Source organism: Macrobrachium rosenbergii, chromosome 15 (assembly GCF_040412425.1).
Source record: "Macrobrachium rosenbergii isolate ZJJX-2024 chromosome 15, ASM4041242v1, whole genome shotgun sequence".
NCBI classification, from domain to species: Eukaryota; Metazoa; Arthropoda; class Malacostraca; order Decapoda; family Palaemonidae; genus Macrobrachium; species Macrobrachium rosenbergii.
Window position 1 is genome coordinate 56,791,783 of NC_089755.1, and position 20,015 is coordinate 56,811,797.

General features: G+C 37.8%; 1 protein-coding gene across 1 annotated transcript; it reads left to right on the forward strand.

The window, feature by feature from the left end:
* The first annotated feature begins 2,379 nt into the window (after positions 1–2,379).
* LOC136846362 (serine-rich 25 kDa antigen protein-like) lies at positions 2,380–2,859 on the forward strand. Its single transcript, XM_067117163.1, has one exon. The coding sequence runs from the start codon at positions 2,380–2,382 to the stop codon at positions 2,857–2,859; it is 480 nt and encodes a 159-aa protein (XP_066973264.1).
* The last annotated feature ends 17,156 nt before the right edge of the window (positions 2,860–20,015 follow it).

The window sequence follows — 20,015 nt, forward strand, 5'->3', positions numbered from 1 at the left end:
AACTCTGAAAAAAAAAAAAAAATAGAGTATCCTCTATAAAACAAAAAAAAAAACCCTCTGCACGAAATCAGCTTAACTAACAGAGAGACGTACTGTTTCCAGACAAAGTCTGTCTACAAATAGACATACAGATCTGGTGATTTCAATACCTCACCACCCCCCACAAAAAACCAAACCTCAATTCATACCCTAAAGCCAAATGACGTACGACAAAAACCAAAGACATAAACCGCAAGTCTTCGAGACACGTGGCAGAAATTGCCGAGAGAGAGAGAGAGAGAGAGAGAGAGAGAGAGAGAGAGAGAGAGAGAGAGAGAGAGAGAGAGAGAGAGAGAGACTGTGTGTTTCGGTCCAATATCAAGCGGTGGTAGCGTGAAAATGAGGGAGAAAGAAATCAAATTTCCGGCGGAACAGAAGAAAGGAAAAAAGAGGAGGAGGAGGAGGAGGAGGAGGAGGAGGAGGAAAGAGGCGATTCTTCGAATCCTGGTTTCGAATCAAGGCCGAATCGGTTTCCACAATCGAATCGTCGAAACTTTTTAATTCTCCTTCCTATCGCAGTCCACGAAAGAGGGTGTGGGTGTGGGGGGGGGGGGAAGTGAAAGGTGAATTCAATATTCTTTTGAGGTTGAATTTAATATTCCAGGGTAACGTAAACGTGACGGGCAGTATATACATGTGCATACTTAATTAGGAGGTCACTGAGCAGATAAAAGCGTTGAGAGTATAAGGGAAGGGAATTGTATTCCTGCAGATAACTATGATTCATATTAAAGGGTAATAAGATCTAAGTTTATGTGTACGTATACATAAACACATTAATTACATACATACATAATTTCATATATAAATACCTATATATATATATATGTGTGTGTATATATGTATGTATGTATGTATATGGATGTGAGAGAGAGAGAGAGAGAGAGAGAGAGAGAGAGAGAGAGAGAGAGAGAGAGAGAGAGAGAGAGAGAGATTATCGCATACAAAAAACATTGCCCAATACTAAAATACCCACATACACACACACACATTCGCGGCCGCTCAAGAATCAGAATTTTAATCAAACCCTGGAAAAACATTGACCCACCGCCACTTCTTGCGAATCACTTCCGGGTGTGCGTAGCACCTGTTACGGCCCACCCCCTAAAAACCCGAAAACTGAAGCCTTCTAGAACTGAACCTAAACAAACCCATCGGCGACAGAACTAAACGCGGGAGAAGTGTCACTCTCGGTAATGACTCTTCTAAGGGTTCGGCAAAAAGTCCAGATGGGCCGCAATGCATAACAGCTGCTGTTGCGTCGAGGTTGCAGCTGATGCTGCTGCTGCTGCTAGTGGTGCTGCTGCTGCACGGATTAGGGGAGGGGGAGGAGGTGGGAGGGAGAGAGAGGGAGGGGTGGAGAGGGAAGACAGGTCCCCTCGAAGGTGGTCGAGTAGCATCTGACGTATCCGATCTTGACCCAAATCCTTCCTTCCCGCTAAGAGGAGGAGGAGGAGGAGGAGGAGGAGGAGGAGGAGGAGGAGGAGGAGGAGGAGGAGGAGGTGGAGGAGGAGGAGGAGATAGAGGCGAAGGAGGAGGAATAGCAGAGAAGAAGAAGGAGGAGGAGGAATAGCAGAGAAGAAGAAGAAGAAGAAGAAGAAGAAGTAGAAGAAGAAGAGAAAAAAAATGAGAAGGAAGTAGTAGTAGGAGGTAGCAATAGTACTGGTCGATGTCGGGAAGAAGGAACCCCCCTCCCCCCCTCTCTCTCTCTCCTCCTTTACCTTAAAACTTTATCGCAGTCATTATTTTCTTCTCCCTTTCTGGTCCTTCCTAATTAGAACTGGTCTATCCGACGTCCAGCGTCCGTAAATTACGAGCGACGGGAGAAGAAGATAGAGCGAGTCGCGAGCAACTATATTAAAAGTCTGAAGGAGATATTTAACCCCTTTTTTACAAGGTACTTAGATGCGTCCGCCCGTGGCTGCAGTTTCCTGAAGACAGGCTGAAAATGCTAGAGAGTGCCGAGGGCGGAAGTATTGAAAGAAGGAATGAGACCGTATTAAACAAGATCTTTTGAGAAGCCATATTAAATAAAATTGTTTGAGAAACCATATTAAACAATATCGTTTGAGAGACCACATTAAACAAAATCGTTTGAGAAACCATATTAAACAAAATCGTTTGAGAAACCATATTGAACAATATCGTTTGAGAAACCATATTAAACAATCTTGTTTGAGAAACTATATTAAACAATATCGCTTGGGAAATTATCTTTTATTTACAGCTATTTATAGCAACTTCAAGAAACATTCAGAATACAATAAAAGTATTATACATCGTTTCGAATTTACGATTAATTCCACCAAGAAATCTGACAGAATTCCAGAGAATTATCCCATGGAGAAATCTGGCAAAATTCCAGAGAATTATCCCTTGGAGAAGCCTGACAAAATTCCAGAGAATTTTCCCTTGGCGAAATCTGACAAAATTCCAGAGAATTATCCCATGGAGAAATCTGACAAAATTCCAGAGAATTATCCCTTGGAGAAACCTGACAAAATTCCAGAGAATTATTCCATTGAGAAATCTGACAAAATTCCACAGAAATATCCCATGGAGAAATCTGACAAAATTCCAGAGAATTATCCCACGGAAAAATCTGACAAAATTCTAGACAATTACCCCATGGAAAAATCTGGCAAAATTCTTGACAATTATCCCATGGAAAAATCTGACAAAATTCCAGAGAATTATCCCACGAAGAAATCTGACAAAGTTCCAGACAATTATCCCATGGAGATATCTGACAAAATTCCAGAGAATTATCCCATGAAGAAATCTGAGTGTTCCACAGAATTATCCCATGCAGAAATCTGACAAAATTCTAGGGAATTATCCCTTGGAGAAACCTGACAAAATTCCAGAGAATTACCCCACGCAGAAACCTAACAAAAAAAATTCTTTTAAAAAACTATGATAACTAAAAGCAGTTAATGTCAAAACCATCTGAACCGGACTAAGAGGGGGGGGGGGGTGCTGCTACTACCACTAGCATACTCCTCCCACACCTGGGCGCAATAAAGGACCTTCAAAGACACCCACACCCGAAAGAAAGAGACCCAAGTATAGAGGGTATATGGTGCCACGCCCGAGTACCTGCCTGTCTGCGCTGGGGCTCTTGTACCCAGCTATAAACACTCTCGTATTTTAGGCTCCGTAGAACACACTTCCGCCTGGCTGACAGAGCGGGCATCGACGACAGAGAGAGAGAGAGAGAGAGAGAGAGAGAGAGAGAGAGAGAGAGAGAGAGAGAGAGAGAGAGAGAGAGAGAGAGAGAATATTTTTATTATTATTTCATAAAGACATTTAAATCGGTCAAAGTTACCTGAGAGAGAGAGAGAGAGAGAGAGAGAGAGAGAGAGAGAGAGAGAGAGAGAGAGAGAGAGAGAGAGATTTTTATTTTACAACGACATTTAAATCGGTCAAAGTTACCTCAGAGAGAGAGAGAGAGAGAGAGAGAGAGAGAGAGAGAGAGAGAGAGAGAGAGAGAGAGAGAGAGAGAGAGAAAATCGTTCTAAAAAGTTTCTTACAAGACATTCAAACGGGTCAAACGAGGTCACCTAAAGTCTAAGTGGTTAGGTCAACAGGGCACTGCTCGGGGCTCAAATAAGGTCAAGTGACCTCTTGTTCGGAAGCATCTCAGGTCAAGGAGTCATCGGTAGAGGAACTAACAGCAAAGATTACGGATATATTTCTATTTTTATCAGCGTCCTCCAAGCAAAGTAAAGTTACGAGAAACAAGTAAAAACTGCGCCGAAGAAACTGTTTACGAGTTTTCTGTACAGCCGCTACACCGTGCAATCAAGCCCAATGAAAACAGATCTATCTTTCGGTGGTCTCGGTATAATGCTGTTTGATCCGCGCCCTGTGAAACTTTAACCACGGCCCCGTGGTGGCTTATCCTATATCGTTGCCAGTAGCACGATTATGGCTTACTCTAACCTTAAATAAAATAAAAACTACTGAGGCTAGAGGGCTGCAATTTGGTATGCTTGATGATATGAGGTTGGATGATCACCATACTAATTTGCAGCCCTCTAGCCTCAGTAGTTTGTAAGATCTGATGACGGACAGAAAAAGTGCGGACGGACAGACCAAGAAAGCCGCCATAATAGTTGTCTTGTACAGGAAACTAAAAGTGAAATCAAACGATAAAAAATAATCATTGACGATAAAATGAACTAGAAGTAAATACAGTAACTCACTCTCTCTCTCTCTCTCCACCGTAACTCTCTCTCTCTCTCCACCGAAATTCGAGCAGAAAGGATGAAAAGTCGACCAAACTCCCACCAAAGCCCCATCAATCATCTCCCTACGAACCCAGTAGCTCTTTGGCAAGAAATACGAGCGAGTCGACATGATCCGGCATCAATTCACATGGGTCTGGGCGCGACCCCAATCATTATGGGGTCTCAAATAGCACTAGTAGTAGTAGCAGTAATAGTTAGTTAGTATGGAGGGCGTCTTAAAGAAGTAAGGCAGTACAAGACTGAATGAGGCAGTGCTTAAATAGTGGGCGTCTACATCGCAAAAGAGAGAGGTAAAAAAAAAAAGTACAGATTTCCTGAATGGATCCTTTACTTTATCACATGTTCCTAAGTACAGGGCCGATTCCCGACCTCAGAAGCGCTGTACGATGTACGACAATACTAGACTGAATGACGCAATACTTAAAACACTGGGCGTCTACATCGCAAAAGAACGACGTAAAAATAAACAAAAAACTAAAGATTCTCTGTAACAGATCCATTCCTTGATTACAGGTTCTGAAGCACAGATGCGACTGCCGATCTCAGAAGCTACGCTTCGTTCTTGTACTTGTCCCTACAAGGAGCGGAATACATGAGTGGAAATTAAAGCCCCAACCGCTACTTCGGATTCTTATTATTAGCATGTCCTAGATAAGCACAATGAATGCAAACTCTTACGTCAGAGGCCTTCGACAACTTGGGAAAAAAAATTATTTAAGTGTTATATTTCTAAACATACACTTTTCTATTACCTGTCAGTACCTTTACTTCTACTTTACTAATTTTACATAATTCATTCTTTGCAAGTTTGCTGTCAGATTTTCGAAAAATATTAACTTTGATCCAAAGATATGAAACTTGTAGTTTGTAATACTAGGTATGTTTCAAATAACAGATCTGTAACACGCATATCCAAATTGACCGCCTAACTTGTTTTCTTCTGTAACGAGAGAGAGAGAGAGAGAGAGAGAGAGAGAGAGAGAGAGAGAGAGAGAGAGAGAACCACTTCGTCTACATAACTTCTTATTCTTCCCAAACGAGAGAGAGAGAGAGAGAGAGAGAGAGAGAGAGAGAGAGAGAGAGAGAGAGAACCATTTTGTCTACGTAACTTCTTATTCTTTCCAAACGAGAGAGAGAGAGAGAACCATTTTGTCTACGTAACTTCTTATTCTTCTCAAACGAGAGAGAGAGAGAGAGAGAGAGAGAGAGAGAGAGAGAGAGAGAGAGAGAGAGAGAGAGAGAGAGAGAGAGAGAGAGCAACCACTTTGTCTACAAAACTTCTTATTCTTCCCAAACGAGAGAGAGAGAGAGAGAGAGAGTACCACTTCGTCTACATAACTTTTTATTCTTCCCAAACGAGAGAGAGAGAGAGAGAGAGAGAGAGAGAGAGAGAGAGAGAGAGAGAGAGAGAGAGAGAGAGAGAGAGAGAGAGACATCCACACCACAAACAACATGACCTCCTCCTCTTCTTCTTCCATTCAGTCTCCCTTTGACCAAACTTAGTAAGGTGAAGATCTTTTTAGGGGTCAACCACTCCTCCAGCTTCCAGCAACCACCATTGATAAGACACTAATAAACAATCCGGATGATGACAAGCGTAAAAGGCCACAAATAATAATAACAACCTTTTTGGTCGACTTATAATCCCCCAACGAGGACAACAACTTCCTCGGTGTCCTCCTCTGAGGGTCTCTCTCTCTCTCTCTCTCTCTCTCTCTCTCTCTCTCTCTCTCTCTCTCTCTCTCTCTGCTGTTAAATTTATTGTATTACATGTTGGAAATACTGTTACTATATATCTGTATATATATTCACACATACACACACACACACACACACACACACACAGAGAGAGAGAGAGAGAGAGAGAGAGAGAGAGAGAGAGAATCTTACCAAATTGCTAGTAAATCTCAGGATGTAAAAAAAAATATTTTTTTTTAATTCTCAGAATATATAAATCATACTTTTATATATATATATATATTTACACAGCCACTTACACACACACAAAGAGAGAGAGAGAGAGAGAGAGAGAGAGAGAGAGAGAGAGAGAGAGAGAGAGAGAATCTTACCAAATTGCTAGTAAATCTCAGGATGAAAAAAATTTATTTTTCAATTCTAAGAATATATAAAAAACATACTTTTATATATAAACAATAATAATAATAATAATAATAATAATAACAATAATAATAATAATATCCACCTTTCAGAATATATAAAGGTCTTTACAGACAGAAACAAACACACACTCAAATCCTTCTATATATAATCTCGAGAAAAGTAAAACTCACGAAAACCTCTTTCCAAGACAAACTCGCGCACATTCCCAAGGCAGCCTTCAGGCTCCACAGGTGAGCAGTGACCAATCTCTCAAAAGAGTTTTCCCCCCAAAGCCTTCCATAATAACAGATGGCCAGGTTAATTAGCGTCACCTTGAGAGGAGGGTGTTAACAGGAACGGAACGATCAGCAAGCTTCTTTACGAACTCTCTCGGACCAAGGTTGTTCATGGGACCTTTTGTTCATTTCTTTTAAAGGGTCTACATCAGAGCCTACTCCCATTTTCCATAGTGATAAATAACTGAATGGAATACCATGCAATTAAGAAGGAAAATTCAACAAAGTTGAGGTTTATATAACTTCCATGTTCCATCGCATAAATATTTTCAGGAAATAAAATACAATTAACAGATATAAAACTGAACAAAACTGAGATTTATATGGCTCCCAATTTCTACAACGATAAATAATTCCAGAAAATAAAATACAAATATCAGATATAAACTTGAATAAAACTGAGATTTATACAAAAATATTAAGAGCATTCAACACCAACAAAACAGCATAATGTGAGAATTAAAACGCTTTCCAACCTTCCCGACAAATATACAAAACCTGACATGGAGTAACTTGATAAAAATCTAAATAAAATAATTCCATACTATAATACAATACAGAAATACAATCAAATTCCAAAAGCATGGCACAATCTTCGTCTTCGAATATGCCCTCCACGACAATACAAACATTAAAAAAAAAAAAAACTAGAGGGTACAGTGTATAAAACTATATTTTTACGAACTGAATCATTAATGACTGGGAGAAGTTTTGCAGTAGGAAAGAATTAAAAGCTGGTATGATACTTGAATCGAACTGATTTGAAATTACACTATATATATATATATATATATATATATATATATATATATATATATATATATATATATATATATATATATACACACACACACACACACACACACACAGCAAATCAAGACTATTTTCAAGGTCACCATCCGGAAAATGTGCATTCAAGGATGACACTACCCTACAAACTATTTCCCAACCTCTGAAGAAACCAATTAAACTATCAATCACCATTACAACCACAATAAAAATATAAATAACCTTTTATATGAGCCACTAAACACACACATCACAGCGACCCATCCCCTACAGCACTGTAAATCACAGCAATTAGGAGAGGTCGCAGTCAACTGCCTTTTAAAAGCTTACGACGTGCCCCTGTCTGTATTGTATGTCTGTATACCTGCCCGCGTTCAACCTTTCCTCTATTATTATTATTATCATTATTATTATTATTATTATTATTATTATTCAGACGATAAACCCTATTCATAAGGAACAAGCCTACAGAGGCCACTGACTTGGAAATGAATAGAGAATATTAATTTCATCATATGAATGTTGTTATTATTATTATCATTATATTATTATTATTATACTAGTGATTATTATTATTATTATTATTCAGAAGATGAACCCTATTCATATGGAACAAGCCTACAGAAGCTATTGGCTTGAAACTGAATTGAGAATATTAATTTCATATGACTTATTATTATAATAATTATTATTATATTATTATTATACTAGTGATTATTATTATTATTCAGCAGATGAACCCTACAAAAGCTATTGGCTTGAAATTGAATTAAGAATATTAATTTCATATGACTTATTATTATTATTATTCAGAAGATGAACCCTATCCATATGGAACAAGCCCACCACAGGAGCCATTGACTTGCAATTCGACCTTCCAAAGAATATTAAGGAGTTCATTTGAAATAATTAACAGGAGGTAAAGGGAAGTACAGAATAAAAAGATCACTTGTTAAAAAAGACAAAAATAAATAAATAAATAAATAACAATATAACCAAATTATTAAAATTAACAATAGATAAAAATCTAACTTAATAAAATTAGATAAAAATCACAGTAAATGATTAATATTAAACATATAAACAAATAAAAAAGCAAATAAAGTACTAAAATTAAATTAGATAAAAACTAAAGTAAATGCTTAAAACTAACAAACGTATAAACAGATAAAAAAGCAAATAAGTACTAAAATTAAATAATTAGATAAAAACTAAAGTAAATGCTTAAAACTAACAAACGTATAAACAGATAAAAAAGCAAATAAGTACTAAAATTAAATAATTAGATAAAAACTAAAGTAAATGCTTAAAACTAACAAACATATAGATAAAAAAAAAAACAAATAAGTGCAAAAATGAAACAAACAGATAAAAATGAAAGTGAATCATTCAATGAAACGAAAAGAGAATTTGAACTCTATCTCACGGCCTCCATCCTACCAAACGGATTAATCAAGCCATCAGCTCCTACCTGGGGCGACTTCGTATAGGCAGGTAATTACTGCCCCCGATACCTAATCGTTAGGAGGGTATCAGAGCGCCCCCCCCCTTTTCACCTCGCCTTATCGTCATCTTTAACCTTCCTGCACCCCCTTTTTGGAAGGGGTCCACCCACGCCTCCAGGCGTTGCTTTCAGCCCGTGGCCTAAATTCTGACCCAATGGTTGAGTTGTCTTTGGATAATAATAATAATAATAATAATAATAATAATAATAATAATAATAATAATAATAATAATAATAATAATAAAAGGATGGCTGTATATGCAAGCTTATCTTATACAGCCACCCTTTTTAATAAGACCTGTTTAGAAGAGGGTCTATTTCCTTAATAATAATAATAATAATACTAATAATAATAATAATAATAATAATAATAATAATAATAATAATAATACGATTATTACTATTATTATTATTATTGCTCGCATTCTGGCCTAATAGTAGTTTCTTAAAAATTATTCTACCATAATACTAAGAACCTTTACAAATTATTATTATTATTATTATTATTATTATTATTATTATTACATAAAACTGGCAAAAAGAAAAAAGATATCAACAGATATGACCAGACAAATCAATAAATAAATATACCCAATTCTGACCCAAGACATGATCCTACCTGACCTAGACACGACCTAACTCTGTCTCCTGATTTGGCGAAAAATTTCATTTTATCTCTGCAAAAACTGTCTTTATCGAAGGCGTATACTGATCGCTACCTATCAAATCAACAACTCCATTAATTATCTTCTAGTTAAGCTTGAATGGAGTTTAAATCTACGTCCTAGCATTTAATAATTTACCGTTATTGAAGATATAATATGGAAGTTTCTTAAACACGCCCTAAGGAAAAAATTTAATTAATTGATCTAATGTCGAAATTACTATAGTTACTGACTCATTTTTCTACAGGGAAAGGTCACCTGAATTCCAAGTAATGAGGTCAAACTAACATCATCAATGATATGGCCATAACGCATCGTACAATCAATAACCAATTCATCATACGTATAATGAGCGGAAGCATGCAACAAGTAGAATATCAGGTTGTGCAATGCAACGCAAGAAAAGCAATCATGTTGCGACAATGGAATGCATACGTTCTAAGTGTACCACTGTGGGAAAACGACCTAATTTCGCAATTACAGTCACAGACAATCGCTCAACTGAATGAGGGCTGGATGGAAATTACCCATCCAATCAATTTGGAAGAAGAAAAAAAAAAAAAAAAGTTTTCTAAAGCGTTCAAATTAATGAACTGAATACAGAATTTAGGCCAAAGGCCAAGCACTGGGACCTATGAGGTCATTCAGCGCTGAAATGGAAACTGACAGTAAAAGGTTTGAGCGGTGTAACGGGAGGAAAATCTCGCAGCTGCACTATGAATCAACTGTTAGGAGAGGGTTGAGGAAAGTAAGGTGGAAAAGAGAGATTATGAAAGGAGGTACAGTAAAAGGAATGAAGGGGGTTAATAGGGGCCGAAGGGACGCTGCAAATAACCTAAAGTAATGCCTACAGTGCACCCCGCGAGGTACACTGCCGGCACTATCCCCACCCCACGGAGGAGAGAGGTTAAAAACCCTTCCCTAATAAAAAAGAAAAACAAAAAATCAAGACTAGCCGTTGTTAATGGACACAGCAGGTTTCCAAACATAGGAGGTTATATAGCTGATCGGAGGAAAAAATAAGTAAATAAATAAATAAAAATTCGAAAGGTGACACTAGGCTCTTGTAACGGCGTCACGATAAACACGGATTTATACACCGCTCAATTTATTACACAGGTGTGAAGGGAAAAAACAAGCAGGGTCTTAAAACCTGACTCTCTCTCTCTCTCTCTGTAACAGACAACGGTGGTTAGCCGTGTGTGGGAGTGGAAAGGTTAACGCTTTTTCCTTATATACTTCGGTTCCTCTACAGAAGCGTTCTTGAGTGAATGCCTTTATTTCTTCCTATATAAATAAATGGTTTTTATATCCCATAAAGATATGTACTTTAATTTTATTTATTTGTATTATTTATATATTTAATTTTTTATATACTTTAGAGGAAAGAGAGATCTGAAAATTATTTTTCTTCTAAACTACATACATATATATATATATATATATATATATATATATATATATATATACATATATATATATATATATATACATATATATATATATATATATATATATATATATATATATATATATATATATAAAAAGAGGCAAAGATACAAAGGACATTTTCTCTCTCTCTCTCTCTCTCTCTCTCTCTCTCTCTCTCTCTCTCTCTCTCTCTCTCTCTCTCTCTCTCTCTCTCTCTCCCAACCAACTAAAACGAGCAACAAGAGTCGACAGCCCACAGATATACGAGTACTGCCTTTCTTCTCTCTCGAAGCCGCCAGCGAATAGTGAGAGAGAGAGAGAGAGAGAGAGAGAGAGAGAGAGAGAGAGAGAGAGAGAGAGAGAGAGACTCCTACACTGGTAGCGAGTTAACTGCTCAAGTTGAAGGTCAGCCAGGATTAGCACTTGGAGTCTCAAGTATATTATATATACAGGAACATTGAGCATGAAGGAATATTCTGCAATCTGATGTTCTATTTTTTTTTTTATTGGATTAAACTATTTATATTCACTTCTATTCTTGTTGAACTGAGCTGAATTTAGAATTAGGCCACAGGCCACGCACTGTGACCTATGAGGTCATTCAGCGCTGAAAAGAATATAGACAGCAAAAGGTTTGAAAGGTGTAACAGGAGGAAGACCTTCCTGTTGCACTATGACTCAATTGTTAGGAGAGAGTTGAGGAGTGTAAAATGGAAAAAGAGGATATGGAAGGAGGTACAGTAAAAGGAAGGACAAAGAGGTTGTAGCTAGGGGCCGAAGGCACGCTGCAAAGAACCTTAGGTAATGCCTACAGTGCACTGCACGAGGTGCATTGACGGCACTCTTCCCCTACGGGGATAATATCAATATACAAACACTGTTCATCTAAGAACATTTTAATTCTCAATAGTAACTCTTTGTACTTTGCAGATACAGCTTTGTTACAGATAAGTTTTGTTTTGTTTTTTGTTTATAAAGTTCATTTTTTTGTCGTATACAATTACTACATCTTTAAGTCTAATTCAATCAACAAGTTGTGTTTTGAAAGTTTCCAAATCTGACATGCGCCGAATGAGCACACCAATAAAGCAGCTTTTTTTTTTTTTTAGTTTTTCCTCTTTCTACACGTCACCTTTTCCCCCTGCTTTCTTCGTCTCCTACTTTTCTCCCTTTCGTAATTTCATTTGTCCTCTAAATTTCGTCATGCCATGTTGTACATTTTGATCCATTTCTACCTTCTACAAATACAATTTCCTTCTCTACACCTCGCAAGAGTCCACTTTCCCTTTCTGCGCTAAAATTTCCCTTTTTTTTTAAAGCAAGTATACTTTCCCTTTCCAAGCAACTACTACACTTTCCCTTTCTACATCTCCTAACCTTCCATTTCTGTTACACTTTCCCTTTCTACATCTCTTAACTTTCCATTTCTACTGCACTTTCCCTTTCTACGTCGCCCAACTTTCCATCTCTACTGCACTTTCCCTTTCTAAATCTCTTAACTTTCCATTTCTATTACACTTTCCCTTTCTACATCCAACTTTCCTTTCTACATCTCCTAACTTTCCATTTCTACTGCACTTTCCCTTTCTACATACAACTTTCCTTTCTATTACACTTTCCCTTTCTACATCTAACTTTCCATTTCTACTACACTTCCCCTTCTACGTCTCCCAACCTTCCATTTCTACAATACTTTCCCTTTCTACATCTCTTAACTTTCCATTTCTACTGCACTTTCCCTTTCTACCTCTCTTAACTTTCCATTTCTACTACACTTTCCCTTTCTACATCCAACTTTCCTTTCTATTACACTTTCCCTTTCTACATCTAACTTTCCATTTCTACTACACTTTCCCTTTCTACATCTCCTAACCTTCCATTTCTACCACACTTTCCCTTTCTGCATCTCTTAACTTTCCATTTCTACCACACTTTCCCTTTCTACATCCCCTAACTTTCCATCTCTACCACACTTCCCCTTTCTATATCTCCCAACTTTCCATTTCTACTACTTTCCCTTTCTACATCTCTTACATCGCGGAAATACATCCACTCCATCTTCCCCTCCGTTGCCCCAACCTCCCACAGCGAGAGATAAATAATCGGCGAGGCTCCTCGCCCGACGGTGGGACAGAACGAAGTAGGGATTCCTCAGTGTTCCCCAGAGGACACCAATCATGAGGGATGCGAATCGACTCGTATGAAAACATCGAACAGAACGCAACGTTCATCTCAGTGATAAGTTGCCCTTCCGCGTTATTTACGGCGGAGATACAGAACTCAGAACTGTCTGGAGAGAGAGGCAGTGGATGTTCTTGTTGCAGAAGACTGGAGAGAGCAAGCAAGCTTTCGCTGAGAGAAAGCTTCGCGAGGTACTTACCGGTAGGTAGCTTCAAGGGAATTTGAAGCGAGGCAAAAAAGATTAGTAAATGAAAGCTTCGCAAGTGACTGACTGGCTGACGGGTTCAAGCGGGGAAAAAAGAAAGAAATTGCAAGGAAATAGAAAGGTTTGCTGGTAACTGACAGCTTCAAGAAAACGAGTAAAAAATGCCTCGGCGCACCCGAGTTTTCTGTACAGCCGCTACGGCGTATACTCAAGGCCACCGAAAGCAGATCTACCTTTCGGTGGTCTCGGTGTAATGGTGTAAGAAATTACAATCTAAAAACTTTTTATAAAGATTCGCTATAACAAAGGCGAGGTAAACTTCTCTCTCTCAAAATCAGATTATATAAGGAACATGCAAAAGTAAAGGACAAACTAAAACAAGGTTGAGACAAATGCATCTCTCTCTCTCTCTCTCTCTCTCAAAATCAGATTATATAAGCACAGCATGCAAAAGTAAGACAAACAAAAACAAGATTGAGACAAATGCGTCTGTCTCTCTCTCTCTCTGCCGAATATTCTTACAACAATACGACAAAAGCAATTCCCAAAGAACTTCCCACGACCATTAGTCAGAACAATGCAAACGCCCGGACAAAAATGGTCGTACAAAAATTGCCTTAATGAACATAATGACTTACAGCTGCCGAAAGCTTTGCGAGGAAAATGCTTGCTTGCTTGCAGACATAATCAACTCCCAGACTAAGAATGAATGAACAGCAAGCGAAAATATGGACATTAAATAACATAAGTGAATAATTGGAAGCGACTGAACATTATCCTAAATATAAATACGTTCATAGGTAACTGGTTGCCGAACATACACGTGTACTAATATATATATATATATATATATATATATATATATATATATATATATATATATATATATATATATATTATATATATATATATATATATATATATATATATATATATATATATATATATTATGTATATATATATATATATATATATATATATATATATATTATATATATAAATATATAATTATACATATATATATATATATATATATATAAATATATAATTATACATATATATACACAAACATACACATAATGTGTGAACGTATATAAACACACAAATGTATATTCCTACACAACCAATTTCAGAGTAAACTTTTGCATACATGAATACACATTCACAACCAGTTTCCTTTCAAAAAAAAATAAATATATAATATATATTATATATATATTATATATATATATATATATATATATATATATATATATATATATATATATATATATATATATATATATATATATATCATATAACACATACACATAATGTGTGAACGTATATAGATACGCATATGTACTGTGTGTGTATATACAACCGAATTCAGTGTAAACATAAGCATATATGAAAACAAATTTACAAACCAATTTCCTTTCAAATAATAAACAAATAAATAAAACATACATATATAAAAAAAAAGGAGGGCCCAATACCCGTCTCATCAGCCATAGCATCTCATAAAAGTGACGCCAGAAAAAATATAAAAAACAGAGAGAAAAAGATAAACGCCTCAACACATTCACCCTCCGACATAAACAACCAAATTGGCGTCACAGCGACCTTTGATATGTAACCGTACATTGTCATGGAGATGAGAGAGAGAGAGAGAGAGAGAGAGAGAGAGAGAGAGAGAGAGAGAGAGAGAGAGAGAGAGAGGTCTGAATCATCATTGTTAAACATACATAAGGAGAGAGAGAGAGAGAGAGAGAGAGAGAGAGAGAGAGAGAGAGAGAGAGAGAGAGAGAGAGAGAGAGAGAGATCTGAATTATCACTGTTAATACAAAGAGAGAGAGAGAGAGAGAGAGAGAGAGAGAGAGAGAGAGAGAGAGAGAGAATTCTTCTGAACTATCACTTGTAAAAGGTAAAAAGGAGAGAGAGAGAGAGAGAGAGAGAGAGAGAGAGAGAGAGAGAGAGAGAGAGAGAGAGAGAGAGAGAGAGAGAATTCTTCTGAACTATCACTTGTAAAAGCTAAAAAAGGAGAGAGAGAGAGAGAGAGAGAGAGAGAGAGAGAGAGAGAGAGAGAGAGAGAGAGAGAGAGGCAGGCCTGGAATTCTGCCAGGCCGCAGCATCCAAAAGTCCAACAAACCCGAATTTGCTCCAACACAAAGACCTCTTATTTCTCCTCCTCCTCCTCCTCCTCCTCCCAGATCGACGACGCCGTCGACCCCTGGGCTGTGTCCTTGGGGCAGAAGGAACGTCGACGCTCGATAAAATCGACATTAATGAGGCTAAATATAATTAGCCATTGTAATATACTTTTAGCTACTTATTAATTTATCAGTTTATTGTTTTGTTTCTTTTTTAATTTAAGCGTGAGCTCTTCTTTCAGTATTTCAATTTACCTACTCTTATTTCTTCCTAATGAACATAAAACTTCAGGAATCTCGTTAAAATTATTATTAGTACATGATAATAATGATGATAATAATAATAATAGTAATAATAATAGTAATAATAATAATGATGATAATTTGTTTGTAAATATACGTCCCCATAAATAACGGCGGATTTGTTTCTCCAATAATAATAATAATAATAATAATAATAATAATAATAATAATAATATAATAATAATAATACTAGTAATTTATTTGTAAATATACGTACTCATAAATAATTGGTTAGTTTCTCCGTTAATAATAATAATAATAATAATAATAATAGTAATAATAATTTATTTGTAAATATACGTACCCATAAACAACTATGGATTTGTTTCTCCAATAATAATAATAATAAAAAACAACAACTACAATAAATAATAATAATAATAATAATAATAATAATAATAATAATAATAATAATAATAATAATAATAACCTTTACACATCTCACAGCCTTGTCTTCACCGTTTCGTCATCCATGAACTATATATAAAAAATAAATCTCCATTTTATCGCTAAACCAAGATTGCAAAAAGACAAAACCTTTACTCTTACCAATAAAATCAAAACAAAGCCTCGTAAATTTCTTCCGAGGGCTCAGAAGAAGAAGAAGAAGAAGAAGAAGAAGAAGAAGAAGAAGAAGAAGAAGAAGAAGAAGTACATCTGACATCTGTGGCATCAACCTTGAGTCTGAACATTTATGGCACCGATACCCACGCGACAAAACAAAAGAATCGCCGCTGACCTTCTCCTGCCCAGCGTTAGGGGTTAATAAATTTGTCAGAGTGAGAGACAGCACAACGAGATGAGAAACGGTACAAAAAGATCAATAAAGATCGTAAAGAGATGTGTTTTTATTAAGAGTACGTTTGTGAGGGTAAACGAAACTATTTGCAGGTAATTTTAACGAACGTTTGAACGAATAACTTCAATTCTAAAAATAAATTTAATGAATTCTTGGGAATAACTTGTACCCAAACGGGTTGGGTTCCACGGTACTGTGAAATCGAGTGTGTGTAATTGACCAAAAACTCTCTCTCTCTCTCTCTCTCTCTCTCTCTCTCTCTCTCTCTCTCTCTCTCTCTCTCTCTCTCTCTCTCTCTCTCATACACACACACCAAAACGCGAACAATAAAACAGTACATAATCTTGACAAAAGAGAATGATACAAAGAATTTACCTTGACAAGTGACTGGAAAAGGTCACAGGTCATGAGAAGCCGGGACTAGGAGGAGAAGGAAACGGGAGGAGGAGGTGGAGGAGGAGGAGGAGGAGGAGGAGGAGGAGGAGGAGGAGGAGGAGGAGGAGGAGGAGGAGGAGGAGGAGGAGGAGGAGGAGGAGAAAGGAGAGGAGAGAGAGGAGGATATGGGTGAGGAGCTTTGAGTGCGAGTGACTCACGCACCTGAACCGTGGCCATGAGGTGAAGATGAGGAGGACAACTTATAGCCCCCCAATTTAATGCCCCGACTGCTCCAGGAAGGAGGAGGAGGAGGAGGAGGAGGAGGAGGAGGAGGAGGAGGAGGAGGAGGAGGAGGAGGAGGAGGAGGAGGAGGAGGAGGAGGAGGAGGAGGAGGAGGAGGAGGAGGGTCTCAGCTTACCTCCACCCTCTTCCTTCTAAAAACAAGGTGCGAAGGTCACGCCGCCACAACAGAATATCGATCAAAAAATATAACAAATCGCAACACCTGTCAATCATAGGTGGCTTCTTGTGACCTCTTCTTTAATTAAGACTGCAAGCAATCTTATACCCATTGCATGTGATAGACTGCCCATTCAGGCGACTGGATTCAGGAACTGGTTCCCGAAAACCAGGTGCGCCAGGAGTTCATTAACTTCGCACCTGCCTGACACGGGTTTCGTTGATCAATCACTGCAGTGGAGAGAGAGAGAGAGAGAGAGAGAGAGAGAGAGAGAGAGAGAGAGAGAGGTCAACCTCCTTGACACCCAAAGGTCTCCGTGCCATACCTAATGTATTACGTGATGGCCATAGGAGCGGAAGCTCGGATGACCACAAGGCCAAAAATCCTACGTAGTTGGACCTCTACAGGAATTAGATAAACGCTCTTTTCTTTGGAGTCCTGCGGGAGGGGCAATATCCTATCCTCGCTCGTTTGAAGAGACTGGTTCAGACGGCAAACAAAATCAGAATGAGTTCCAAGAACTCTCCTTTCCCAATAACTTTTCTGACAGGGCGGGTTATGGGAATCAACATCCCCTAGTGGGGCACTGCCGTCAGTGCACCTCTCACGGTGAACTGTAGGCATTACTTGAGGGTCTTCGCAGCGTCCCTTACTTAGGCCCCTAGCTGCTGTAACACCTTTCATTCCTTTAACTGTACCTCCGTTCATATTCCCTTTCTTCCATCTTACTTTCCAGCCCCTTCTAACAATTGTTTCATAGTGCAACTGCTTTGAGGTTTTTCCTCTTGTTGCACCTTTCAAACCTTTTCTGCACTCAATTTCCCTTTCACCGCTGAATGACCTCAATATAGATCCTATCGCTTGACCTTTGGCCTAAATTTTATATTCCATTCTATTCCTATACGAATCAATAGACAATTATTACAACCAGAGATATCATTAAGGTAGATCTTCTGGCAAAAGTAGCCTGAAATTACAGACCGTCCCTTTAAAAGCAACTGACAATTATTACTGTAATTAGACAATACAGTTTCCTGCTCCAGATAGTTATTACTACAACCAGACGGTATCATTAACACTTTGGGGAAAGGCAGCCCACTGTTCTTTTGGCAAAGGTAACCTGGAATCACAGACCGCCGCTTTAAAAGCGGGCTGGTTCTGGAAATCACCAGACAATTATTACTGTAACTAGATACCTTAATACAGTCTTCTGCAACAGATAGTTATTACTACAACCAGACAATATCATTAACACTTTGGGCAAAGGCAGCCTATACTAACAGGCGTCGAAAGCGCGACGCAGAATAATAAACGCCGACGCAAACGTGAGTAATTCGGACGACAAAAGACCGGCCCGGAATATCAGCCGCATCCCATAAAACCGAGGCTTTAAAATGGAAAATCTCCAATTAGCATCCTGATGAAAGCGCCACACTCCAGCTTTAATGCGTTCGGTCGGACGTCAAAGGTATAATCGGCTCCGCGCAACTTGCCAATCTATCAATACCAGATAACTAGGAATAGTTTTTTTTTTTTTTTTTTTTTTTTTAAGCGGGGGGCTAATGTCTGTTTTAACCGCTAGAGTGGATTCGATCAAATTCTTCCAAACTGTTACAATTGCTTTTATTTTTTCTTCCTCAGAAGGGCAGACTACTTGTCCTTATCCAAGTTCCTGGTTCGACGAGTCGGTAGAGTTCTCGGATATCACTCTGCTAGGCCCGAGCTCGAGTATCCGGCCCGCCAATGAAGAATTAGAGGATTTTATTTCTGGTGATAGAAATTCATTTCTCGCTATAATGTGGTTCGGATTCCACAATAAGCTGCAGGTCCCGTTGCTAGGTAACCAATTGGTTCTTAGCCACGTAAAATAGTCTAATCCTTCGGGCCAGCCCTAAGAGAGCTGTTAATCAGTTCAGTGGTCGGTTAAACTAAGGTATACTTAACTTTGTCCTTATCCAGATTAGGCTACAAAACGGTGCAAGAAATGATAAAAAAAAAAAAACTTGATAATCACGAAAAAGTGTGACACAAACTAGTAAATGTCAAAATAATAATAAAACCTATTAGGGATTTATACGTCTCCAAATTCAAATACAACAACGTGAACCAAAAACTCCATGTCTGCCTTGAATGTGACTTCACACGAATGCATACATGCATACATACCTACACACACACACACACACAAACAACATAAAAACAACATCAGCATCAAGACGACTGTAATTATTATTTACACTTCAGATATCGCCCACACCATCATTACCACACCTGACACAATACAAATTTCATGAACGAACTATAAGTAGTCAATCCAAGCTAGCGAGATCAATCTCTCAATCAACCAATCACTCAGAAACATTAACGAATTCAACCAACCGTCACTTCGCAAAAATACAACCAACTCACGAGGAGAATTCACTCAAAATCATTCACTCCAACCCACTATAAAATCAATATGGCATTCATAACCATATTCCAAG

Coding starts and splice junctions, on each gene's coding strand:
- LOC136846362 (XM_067117163.1), top strand. CDS start 2,380: ATGGAGAAATCTGGCAAAATTCCAGAGAATTATCCCTTGGAGAAGCCT.